Raw genomic sequence first — 12,521 nt, 5'->3', positions numbered from 1 at the left:
ATCGGTGCTAACTCTATGTCAGCTGCTGGTTCACACCACACATGAATGAATTCAAGCTGACTCGAAAACTGTCTCGTAGCAGACGTGATATGGCAGTTGGCAAGGTACGACTTTCATAATCACGAATGCCAAGTTTTATAGCTGCCTATTGTTGATAGGTGCATTTGCAGACTGATGCTTGCAAGATGCCAACCTGCACAAAACATGGCAAAATGTGTATAATCTTAGTCGATATATTCTTTTTTTTTTTTTTGCTAGTGGTACCTTCAGTATTTTCTCCGAGGTGAAAACTGCAGCCCTTGCGTCAACTTTGTCGTTCCAGCCTTTGAATTGCCTTAGGCTGCTAAAAAGCGATACTATAGACCCGCTTTCAGAGCATGCTTTAGGGTGTATCAGAAGCTGAAAATAAGATTCGGTTAAATGCAATGCACTAGTAAGGCACACAGAAGACATTGTTGTAAGATACTTGATGTGATCAAGAAGGTACTTAATTTGCGCCACTATGGATCTGGTTGTCATGATTGTTTTGTTGCTTCGTACGTTTGTTTGGTTAGCCTTTGCTTCGACGTGCCTCCTTTGACCTGATCAATGTCTTCAATATGGCAAAGTCCAACTCTAACCAAGATAGTCTCTCGTCATCTGACAAATAGAGCGGCTCCTCTTGGTGTCTCCATGGCTTCACTTATGCGGTGTTGGGCAAGGCATACCGTTTTAATATGAGCGTCATAAAAGTGATCGTGGCGGAGCTATCTTGAAACACACATGCTTCAGGATGACACGGGGGGTTGTCCAGGAGGAAATGAAGTGTAGCTATAACAAGTGGGGAAAATAAAGCTATTGACCTGCGCACATTAATTTCTTCAAGGTTGTTTGGCTCAACATGAGCCCGCGTGAGTAACTTAACTTGTAATGTGGGCAGTTCGGGAACACGGAGGGGACAGCTGAAGGAAGCAGGATCTCCAGTTTTATGTTCTTCCTGTAATCGTCATCTGTGAAGTGTAGTGAGTATACCAGTGACTTCTTACTCGGCTCCCACCGGCTTCCTTTTCCATCCTAGCCCTCCCGAGATATGTTTTTCAGCCATGCTGCTCGACGTTGTGAATCGCACGGGAACTCATGGTAACCGATCTTTTCTTGCTTTCGTGGTGCACAGCGGCACCCAGCAGTTGCCTGGCATGGTGCTGCATACGCTTAGGACGCTGTTATGCTGAGTAGTCAAAACGATAACACGCGCCAACCCAGCCAGCGCGCTCCTTCCGCGTCGTCTGCTCGTCCGTGCCGGCGGCGCTTTGTCCTGGAGTGGTGGCGCCCCCGCGGGGAATGACGGCGGAAACTGTAACTTCTCCCAATACGCGCTTCCCAAGCCATTGAGGCGCGACGCGACGGGCCGCACCAAGTGCGCCTCCATTGAGCGGCCGTGGCCCAGTTCTCACCCTAGTGTCACGTGGGTGTGACGTCACAGCGTCACGTGGGTAATATGTGGCTACCGCCGCGCTACGCTGAAGTCTCGAAACCTAGAGTAGTATTGCTTTCGCAATAAAAACGCAGCAAGAAGCGCCAGATGTTTGTGGCGATACAGTGGAAGCTACGAGAGCGCGTCGGAGCTTGCCGACCGTCGAGCTTGCTTGTGGAAGCCGGCGCCTGTGACCGTATAGCTTCCGCTACGTAGCACCGAAAGCTATTCACGACTATAGCGCGTGAGCGCGCTCATCCGCTTTATTATTTTGATATTTAGCAGGATTTTTTTTCTGTAGACTTGGCCTCAAAGGGAATAAAAATTGCACAATTCATCTTAGTTAACTAATTGCGTGGAATATAAAAAAAAATGGCCGGATTAGCACCGCATGACCGGAAACGCTCGGCTTCGTACACTGCAGGAACCCAGAATGAAGCAGCACAAAGCGGGTGTCACACACACACACACACACACACACACACACACACACACACACACACACACACACACACACACACACACACACACACACACACACACACACACACACACACACACACACACACACACACACACACACACACACACACACACACACACACACACACACACACACACGCACACGCACACGCACACACACACACACACACACACACACACACACTATCAGAAATGAAATGTAAACATCTAGGAGTAACAATAACCCAGAACTTAAATTAGGACACACACATAGAAGATTTGTGTTCGAAAGCGTAGCAGAGCTATGATTCTCAAGTAAAAAGTTCAACAAAGGGAGTGGGAGAATGCTTGTTTAAATTAAGTGATCTGACTCAGCACTACAAACTGGAGCGTAGAAGGGTGCCTTCACCAGATGCATTACTTAAAAACACACAAACAATCTCATGGAGACGTCTCCAGACGTATACTTTCCCTAACCCAGTTCTGGATAACGCTTAATTGTTACCCAGACATACGATCGGATCAGTGTTATCACTGTGTGGCAAGAAGGTCCCTCGTCCACGTAATATGGGAATTCCCCTTCTCCCCAGCGAAACCCGTAAATGTAGATAACGAAAGAACCTGGAAGACTCTGCTGTGCAGCTCCGACCAGAGACCCAGTAGGCAGCGATCCAACTGGTCGAGGATGCCGTCGAGGAACAACGCATCCCGGCCAGCATCTGAGGTGGAACGTCACTGTAAGTATCCGTCAGGCCTAGAGCCGACTAGTGGATGAGCTGCGCATCATTTCGGTTGGAAATAAAAGTTTATTCCTCCTCCTCGAGAACGCTGCACGTAACATAAGACTAATTGCTTATAAATTTTTTATAAGTCCAGTCCTTGAGTACGCGTCAGGGATATGGAGTTCTTATCAGAATTACTATTAAAAAAAAAAAAGGAAGAAACGATTAGAAAGCAGTCAGAGGTACGTATATACACTTTATTTGCTGCCGACATTGCAGGGCAGACTCAGTCACCCATATGCTCTTTTACTGTAACCTGGATCTGTTATAAATGCGTAGGCACAAAAATCGACTGAAACTATTATTCCACTTGTTCCAAGGACAAATAAACATTCGGAAAGAAACGAACATACAAACACTGGCCAAACGGAGTTCTACAATAAACCGCAATCAGGTAATCCCACCCTACTACGTTCGAAATGATACTTTCAGACACTCGTTCTTGCCCCCATGTAAAGTGTGAAATGATTTGTATTGTGGAACATAGTGATCTGCATGAATTCGGAAAAAAGTCTAGGTGATAATCGGTGCGAAGTAACTGCTTTATGCTGATGTATTCAGTGCTTGTGAACATTTCTGTTTCTCTACGAAGTTTTATTTCATTACCCTCTCTGTACGGACCCTCGCACGAGGGGGGGGGGGGGGGCAGTAGCGTTAAATAAATAAAATAAAAATAAATGTGGTCTCGTGACGTCATACAACCGGCCGACGAATCAGCGCCCGTGGCCATGTCACCTGCCACCTGCCAGAGGCATGCTTGTGATTTTTCTCTCAATACGCCGACGCTGTGTTTTACGGAGAACGGGGCCTATAATGCTTTTGCGTTAACATACACTTAGCAATAAGTCAGGCTCGCGTCACGGTTGCGACCGTTATCCACCTATTCTCATCATCCATGTAAGATAGGGATCCCGCAACACCACGCAGGGAATCAAGATCATAGAGGTGATACTGACGTCACGATTTCTGAAAGTCATGCGCGTGGGATCCGCCTTGCCAGTCGGACGAATTCATCCACCTCACCCCGCGTCTCAAGTCAGTTCGCACTTACCCTCGTGCCACAAAGACCAAGGAAGAACGCCTAGTTTTTTTTCCGGTCACACCATGTGCTTTGCGCCGGGCCGCCAACAGCTTACAGGCGCGCGCACAAAGCGAAACTATATCCAGACTATACTTCATCGATAGGGAGCAAGGGGATTTCCCACGCGCGTCTTTCAACCTTTCACATCCTTTTTAAACCTCGTCTTTCAGCTCGTAGTAGCGACTGCTCAGTTGAACTCCGTGTGCATGCCGATAAACTCTTCTCTTCATTCTTCCTTCAGTCTCAGCAGCAACGACTGGTTGCCGATCGTGCACGCCAGAAAAAGAGCCGGGCGTCACTTCCCGCACGTGAGTACTTCGTCTCTTTTGCATAACACACATTTACCGCTTAACGCACATTTACAATTTTAACAACGTGCTATTCATATCTACAGGTCTAATTTGCTGCGCTTCTTTCGGAAGTTGCGATTATAAATATAAACGTACACGTGCGTGATTTATAGATAGACTTGCAGCTTTTGGGAAAATGACCGCATAATGCCAAAGCACATTACAAAGAAAATAATCTCATACCGTAAATCTGTGTCTAATCGGCGAAATTAGTCACAGGCAGTCATTCCCACGAAAGAAAGAACAACGCGGCTGCGGTGGCAGCAACGAAAGTGTTCGGCGGTCGTTGCAGAACAGAATACCCACCACTCTTGGCGGCGCTTGATTTAAAGCAGACATCAAACCTTCGAGATACGGCGTGCAAAGAAACCGCAACCGTATCGAACAACTTGCCAGTTCCGGATGGCTGAATCAGCTTGAGATAAACCTAGTCGTACATCGCGCCGCAGATAGAGTGATAAAGCAGCTTGAAAGCGTCTTAGATTGTGAGGAAATTATCACATCAAACAGTTTTGCGGAATACCCCATTCCCTTCCTGTTGAAGCATCGACGCGATGCTTGAAATGAAAACTGAAGATAGCCAAACTGAACACTTATAATTCTGACTACTGCTCACCAGCTATCGCAATACTACCACCAAAATACATTTGACTTGATTTAAGTTGTTTAAGGTCCAACAAAGACCGTGATAAGACTGAAAATTGCAGAGCAGGGTCCATCAGCGCGCATAATAGGGTTTGGGCGTGCGCGGAGCCGTACAGGGATCTCACTATACCCGGGATTAACTATTACTTCATTTAAATGAGCTTTAAGATATAGGATGGCTTGAGGCAAGGGGGATATATGGGTAGGTGAGGTGGGGGCACCGGACTACGAAATGAAGTCCAGCAGGCCATTGAACTTGCTCGTGTCGGAGATTTAGCGGGCGCAGAGGCTAACCGTCCGAGGGCAGGTCCAGATGAGGTGACGCAAACCGAGGTAGTCAGTAGAGCAGTCAGATCCAACGACCCTGGTTCGGTGCCATCGACACAGAGTGTCAAGGAGCCTTACGGATGTTCAGTGTGTATACGCGGCACCGGCTCGCACAGAGTGAGCCATAATTTTAGCAGATCGAGGAGGTTAGAAGGTATCGGAGGGATACTGGCGGGTCCCAGGTGGAAAAAATAAGGATGGTTCGAGTTGGACAAGCTCGCATCGAGGCAGTGCCGTAGTCTTCTTCTATCGGGCTAGTGGACTCGTGAGCAGTGCGGATTTCGATCCCTTGTGCGTGATGTCCGGGCGTACAGTGAACGTGTGCGAATACCTGGGAGGCCTCCTGCAGGTAGTGGAAATGCTATTTGGTTTGCTGGGGAAGCGACGTCTCGTAAGAACGGCATGATATTCTTCAAAACTTTTGACTGTCGGCGTAGATGTGAATGACAATGCCGTTTTTTTTCTTTTTGTTAAAGAGGATAAGAGCCTCGTCAATGGCTGTTGATTCAAAATCAGCGGCAAACAAAGACCTGGGACGACTATGGCTAACGACGTGCCGTAGCAACTTTCCTGGAAGACGGTAGATCCTAAAGTGGTGCCGAGCATAAACGCGCAAGCCGGTGTGTCGGTCCCGTAAATCGACTACCAGGTGTTTACGATGGCCTCTGCCAGGTCTTTTGATGCTGGTAGGGAGGGGTTTTGGGTCATTTACCCGGATTTATGTTCATGGTAGTGCGAAGTGGCAAGGAGGTCTAATAAAGGCAAGTGCTTGGTCCTGTCAAAGATACGAGTAAGGAGGTGGTGATCGTTAGGGGCATGTCGCCGACTTGTTTCACGGTTAGCTCGATGGGAAGCAATCAGTGTATCCACGGGTGGGAGCGTGGCGAAGCGGTGAAGTTCAGCGATGTCCGTGTGTACGGGTACAGGCCGGTTATCACTGTTTTAAGGCAGAGTGGCGAGTGTATCGCAGTTTGTGGCGGTCAGGTCGAAGAAAGCGGTACAGTAGCGGTGCTTAGTTAGTGTGCAGATTACTGACAGCTGGTGAGCGACCTTTGTTATTGTATTACCACTCTTGTTAGCAAGCTATTTGATCAAGTGAAGTCGTGCCTATAGTTGATTCAGACGCGGAAGTGACTTTATGGGCGTTTGTAGATGCGTTTCTCGCCGAAGCGAAGATAGACATCCACGTGTCTGGACGGTGAATGGACGATGACAATATTTGTTATCATTTTCAGGAGGTGGATGAATGTTATTAGAGCTAAGATCGATGTCAATTGTATTCTGTACCAGTTGTAGCATCTCCGTTTGTTCTTGAGGTGTATTGTGGTAAGTGATAGAAAGTGTGACGTCCGCACAGTGTAAACTATAGGCCATCGATATTTTTTTCTGGACACCATGCAAATTTGGCCATGACGGGGTAAAATTTGAGGGATGAGGGGGTGGGGGGGGAGTGACTGAACCCTGGAGTACGCCCGTGTGGTTCACAAAGTGCTGCATCACGTGATTGGCAACGATCCGGATTACCTAGGTTCGCTTATTAATAAAGGCTTTGACAAAGTTTATTACGCGGGCTCCATGCTGCTCCGGTGTGGATGAGAGCATCGACAATGTGCTGATGGCTGATGGTGTCGCATGCCTTGTGTTGACCGACGCCTACGAGTATGCGTCGGTTTTTGCATCATTTGCGTGTCCTATTCAGGTTAGTAATGGGAAGAAACAGGCTGTCCTGTGTCCCTGGCTAAGGGTAGAAACCAGTTTGGAACGTGGAACGGGTGAAAATAATTGGACGCCGCGAATTAGTGCTTGAGTGGATTGGTGACGCTACGTTCCATGAGCTTACACATGGTAGAGGTGAGGGAAATTGATCTCAAGTCGGCAAGTTGCGTGGGGTGCTTTTCAGGTCTGGTAATGGAGATCACTACCGAGTTCGTCCAATGCGATTGAGCAGGGTAACCTAATATATCGATCTGTATTAGAGGATGTCTGCCTGCAAACTAATTTCCCACAGCTGTAGTCCTTCACAGCATATAATACTTTGTACCTATGCTCTGAAATTAAAAAAAAAAAAAAAATGTTGCTTCGTAGGGAGCTCACATGGTAAAATAGATCAGATCAATCTCACTCGCGTTCCGTTGACATTGCTACTGCGTGTAAGGAACCAATTCGCCCGTGTTTGTTGATGAGGGCAACTAGTTTTCCTGCAATAGCATTGTTGGAGTTTCGGAGCATGCTCTACGTGACGTCATATTGGCCGGGAGCTGTTTTCTTTGACTTGGGAGAGACCATTTTCGAATTAAAAGGTGTCAAAAGGAGATTAATGGCAGTCGTGTCTACCTACAGGACGGTGGGGTACGTGTCTGGTTGGAGTGGTGTGTCGGGTTGCGGAAAGAATCTGTGGGCCGCCTCTCTTTGATGTTCGGTAGTAGTCCAACAAGTGGTCCAACAAATCCTTGCTCGCTAGAGTGCGTCTCCAGGCGAGGCTGGTTCCACCAATAACAAGCTGGTTTGCATAAGGAAGTTGAAATCGGTATGCACACCACATACCATGAAAAACGGCGACGCGTAATTAAAGGTGAAAAGGTCGTTGCCAGCGCAAGTCAGCCAACCGAAGCAGAGTGCAAGCCGTGGAGGGGGAGGGGGAGGGGGGGGCGTTTAAGGATTCTAACTTCCCGTTTCCCTTGCGCAACGATCTGCTGGAGTTTCTTTCGCGTTTTTCCTTCTCTCCCTCTTGTCGAACTACTTCGCGTCACTTCACACAAGGGGCCAAAGGGTGCGCGGACCGCTGTCAAAGCAGCCTACGCACGTACACAGCCATTTCCATGGTGGCTATCACGGGTACCCGTAGGGTACACCCCCACTCGATCGCCCACTTTTGCCACCAGGCACTGACGAAGACAGACGGCCGGAGGAGGAGGAGGTCAGGTCGGACGCGGGGGAGCAGCGCGTAGTATAGCAGTTGCCCTAAAGGAAAGGTATATAAAGTCGAAGAACAACGGGACCTGTTGGGGCCGAAAGGCATGTGCGGAAGGAAAAAGTAGGAGGCTGAGAAGGACTTGGCGAGAACACACGGAGACTTTCCAGAGCTCGATCAAGATCCACGCCAAGCATATAGAGCGGCTATAGGGCTGCGCGTCGTCCTCTATTCCGATTGCCGGCAGTCCTCTCCCCAAAACACTTCTTCCCAATTTTCCTTTCCTCTTCCCCATCGATGCGCCGCGGCGGTGACGGCGACGCCGTCAAGGGTGCAGAGCCTTCCTCATCCTCTTATTCCGATGCGGCTCGGTCGAGGAAGAGAGAGCGCGACAGAGTTGTGGATGAAAGTCGGGCAGGCTTTAATGTTTTCTCATATCAACTTTTTCCAAAGGGAATCGTAACCCTCCCCACTTCGCGGCTCGGCCTTTCCAAAGCTGGCTGTGCCAGCGCTTCACAAGACGACCAAAATGCCGCGGACCCCACTCTTCTCCTGCTTCCCTGTATATGCTTTGGGGGCCCCTTCTTTCATCGTCCCCTTTCTCCTTCCCGCACACCATCCCACGCTCGCCTTTCCTTCTTTCTCCAGAACTTGCAGAGGGGGTCCGCCCTGTCGTCCAATGGCGGACCCCGGAGGGCCCAGCGCCCGCGTCCTGGGCTCCGCCCGCCTTTTATAGCGCTGTACTACACGCCGGCGCGTTCTGTTTTTGTACGCTTGTCTATCGCGCGCTCGTTTTGCTCCCTCGCAGCCTTCCCTCATTCTTCCTCAGGTTTTCCCCGCGGTCTCTGACGGCCGTCTGAACGCCAGTAAAGCGAAGCACTCGTCCGAAAGAGAGAGAGAGTGAAGGGGCAGCGTGTGAAGTAAAAACGAAATATAGTGAAAGAAAGGACGAGTGCGTGGGAGGAAGCAGATAGAGGAGAAGGGGGTCTGCACACGAAGATCGGAAGTCCGAACCCTTAATTTCTCGGCAGCCAGAGATTGGGAACCCCACCTTGTGGCGTCGACTTGTGGCCTGGGGGACTTGCAGCTGTCTTCGGGAGCGGTAAGCGACGGTAGCTGAGCGCCCTGCGGAGAGCCTCTTTGCATGCCACCTTTTCTACACGCTCGCTTCGTCTCGTGCGTTCTCGACACATTTGTCGATTGTATCTGACAGCTGTTGAACCTGTCGCCACGTGAGGCCGCCTTTTTTCCGTAATCTAGTGCTGGTGGAGAGAGAATGAACTCTACTGAAGACATGGTGACTAACTCTTCTATCCGATGGCTTATTTTTTTTTTGTGGCGCTTTGTATTGAGCGATGACGTCATCGAAAAAAAAAAGTATACAGGCTCAAGCTGGCAGCACAAGATGGATCCACATGCTAAAAGCAAACGAGGAAAAGGCAAAATAAAAAAAGCAATTTTTAGCGCTGTTGAAGGTTATTACACTTATAGCGGCGTCCTGATGTATAACGCTGATCATCGTCGGAGGTGGGATATAATGAGATGTATCACCTGAGTCAGACAGGGTTTATGTGGCGTCGGTCATCTCTACAGCCTCACCACTTACGTACAAAATTATTTCGGGTGCCCTCGGGTCTTCGGGTCTTTAGCATAGAGAGGAGGAGGGAAGAAGCAAACATGAGCAATGAAGTGAACTTGTTTATTCAGAAATGCAAAGAAGTGAGCCCGACAGTTGTGTGAAAAGCAGCGAGGGGCTGAATCGGGGATTCCTTTGCCTTGAAGTAGGTTGCTTCATGAAGCCTACCTTCCCTGCGGACTGCTAAGATGTTGGCGAAAGTATCTTGTGAATTAAAAACCGCAGCAGACACAGGACAGAGGGAGGCGACGACACAGGACAGTACTTGCAAGTGAAATTTTAACAATATTTATTGCCTCAGAGCATCAGTGGGATATGAGATGAAGGATAAAAAAGAAAACTGAAATTTCATTGAAAACATTCAAGGCTTAAAACATTCAAGGAATAAAATTTCAGTAGCAAATAATGCCCTGTGTCGTCGCCTTTCTCTGTCCTGTGTCTGCTACGGTTTTTTAATTTCCAAATGTATCACCAAGTGGCCTATATATCTACCTTCCTTAGATATCTTGTAAATCTTGGTGCTATAGCATGACCCATTCCGCTCATAACTTGATTCTAGGAGGCTCATGCAATAAAAGAAAGATACATATCTATTTTGCTGACATAAGTGAAATTAATGAAATACAGCAGCGTTATGATACACTTTAGAGGCGAGAGGGACAAATCTATAACGACAGCTGCCTGATTACAGGATTGTAATTACGTTCTGCGGTACGTCAGCTATAGACTGCTGGCCAAAATGTAAACACGCGTAATAAGTGAATCTTCTGCTTGGTCTTCAGTGGTCACCATGCAGCGTTCTTACTTTTCTACTTACTTTTCGCGAAGGGGCAATAACTTGGAAGCGCCAGCTGAGCTCGACGTACGCGCTCGACCAACGTTTCTTGGCTTGGCTCTGCTCGCTTTGAAGACCCACTGCGTTTCAATGCGGCATTTTACTCGAGTTACATTCTTTTGAGGGTGGAGGTGTAGATATTACGCGCAACTGTTTGTGACGCAACACTGCTATAGCACTATGCTTATTATGTACGAACGCATTCTGAGGCCTCCACTCGCGGATTTGGTTTTCAGTCAGCACTTCGTGGCAGCACTTCGCGTTCGTAGTTTAAGTCGTGAAGCAGAACTTCGAACTATTCATGTCCTTAAATAGAACAAGTTGTCGGGCTAGTTGGTGTTCGTCCATGATTGACAGCGCTTAACAACATGGTCTGCGTAAAGAACACATAAAAGGTGACGACACAAGCGCTGTGTCGTCGTTTTTTATGTGTTCTTGACTCTGTCCGTGTGGTTAAGCGCTGTCAGCCGTACACAACGTAAACACGAGCGTGTGGGTAGCAATGCTATTTATGATTGCTACCCAGGTGGTGCTTGGAGGAGAGGTAGACAAGAGAGCCTGAGCACAATAGACAGGCTTCTATGGACGACTGGCGGGAATGTGAAGTACTAGTGGGAATGTAAAGGAAAACGCTGGCAACAGTTACAGTCAGCGTTTCGCGAGTTCGTGCAATCATTTTTTGTTTCTTATCGACAGCTACAGTGTTCATCGAAAAAACAATGACCTTTCTTCATGCGTCAAACGAACTTAACTGCTGCTAGCGTGGGGGCTGCAATGTTGCATCATTTCAAGGTTTCCGAGTGCAGACGAAGCTTAGACGACTAAACTGAACTGAGCTCTACCCAGATTTTGAGGAGGAGGCGAAAACGTCCTTATATTTGAGTGTAAAAAAAAATAATAAAAATGAACAGCAGGTCTGATAACCAAAGCTTTCATTGCAAGTTTGAACATCGTTGCACTTTTGAAAAACAGACCCGGGGCGAGAAAAAAGAAAAAAAAACAAAGAAAAAAAAATGAAAAAAAAAAAATTGGCGACGACGCGAGACACTGGAGCGCAAACTATCAACTGAAATTTTATTGTAGAGAATACACATATATGAGATTCACACATAAAAACAACACAAAAACCAACAAGTCAGCAATTTTGCAATCGTATCTGAGGATAAACGTGTTACATCTGACACAAAATATCATTTTTCTCTTTTGTTTTCGCCCTTTTTTATTTTTTGAAGAATTCCTGCTGTTTGGATAGCGTCACCGAAGGGTCGCTTACACATGCGTCCTTTCCTGATTCGATGCAGTAAGCCACCCACAGTTCCTTTGTTAGCCTGCCTCTAGATTTTAGAAGAACAGCCGTCTCAGGGAAATATGGTGTGCAATCTTTGCATCTGGCGCAGTGCGGCGCCAGATTTCCAATTACATTAGTCTGGCTACAGTTGTACCTGTGTTCTCTGAGCCTTAAGTTGAGGCATCTGTCCGTTTGCCCCAATCATCCTCGACCGCATGAGAGCGGAATCTTATAAACTACTCCATCGCAGCACTCTACAAACTTTGTTTTGTGCCTATCGCCACAAGACACCTCTGCTACAGGCTTTCACTCCTCGTTTACTTTCGCGCACATTCCTTTTAATTTTCTTGGTGCAGAAAAAATTGCAAAGTGTCAATGTGACCTTTTCTTCTTTTCTGTGGCTCAAATCCTGACGCTTACTCATGCACCCATATTATATTTTTTTCCAAAACACCTAGTACGACATCTGTCGAGGACTCCCGATATAATGTCGTCAGCAAGCGTGAAAATGACCCTAGACGATTTTCCACGAAGCTGTCGTTTATTTGCCTGTAATGTTTCTCTATTAGCCTTATCGACAGTGATCCTAATCCAAGCCTAATATAGTCTCATGAAAGCCATTCTAAATAAACGTAACACGCCAATACAAGCTTAAATTACCGAGGGAAGCATATGGAGGAAAAGGCCGGCAACCAGTCACACTTTTAATTTTTCAAATATATTTTCAAATCATTTTAAACAGCGGCGTTTT

General features: G+C 47.5%; 1 protein-coding gene across 1 annotated transcript in view; it reads left to right on the top strand.

Moving 5' to 3' along the window:
- Window positions 1-12,521, top strand: part of LOC146197105 (aromatic-L-amino-acid decarboxylase-like) — a 169,489-nt gene that overhangs the window by 5,316 nt on the left and 151,652 nt on the right. The window contains exon 2 of the mRNA XM_084598844.1: window positions 4,020-4,086. Within this exon, the coding sequence (XP_084454970.1) occupies window positions 4,020-4,086 (67 nt within the window). The remainder of the gene's footprint in view (window positions 1-4,019; window positions 4,087-12,521) is intronic.

The sequence above is a fragment of the Amblyomma maculatum genome, chromosome 3 (assembly GCF_055883805.1).
Source record: "Amblyomma maculatum isolate TAMU_Amacu chromosome 3, ASM5588380v1, whole genome shotgun sequence".
NCBI lineage: Eukaryota > Metazoa > Arthropoda > Arachnida > Ixodida > Ixodidae > Amblyomma > Amblyomma maculatum.
This window is presented reverse-complemented; position numbering and strand designations above follow the sequence as displayed.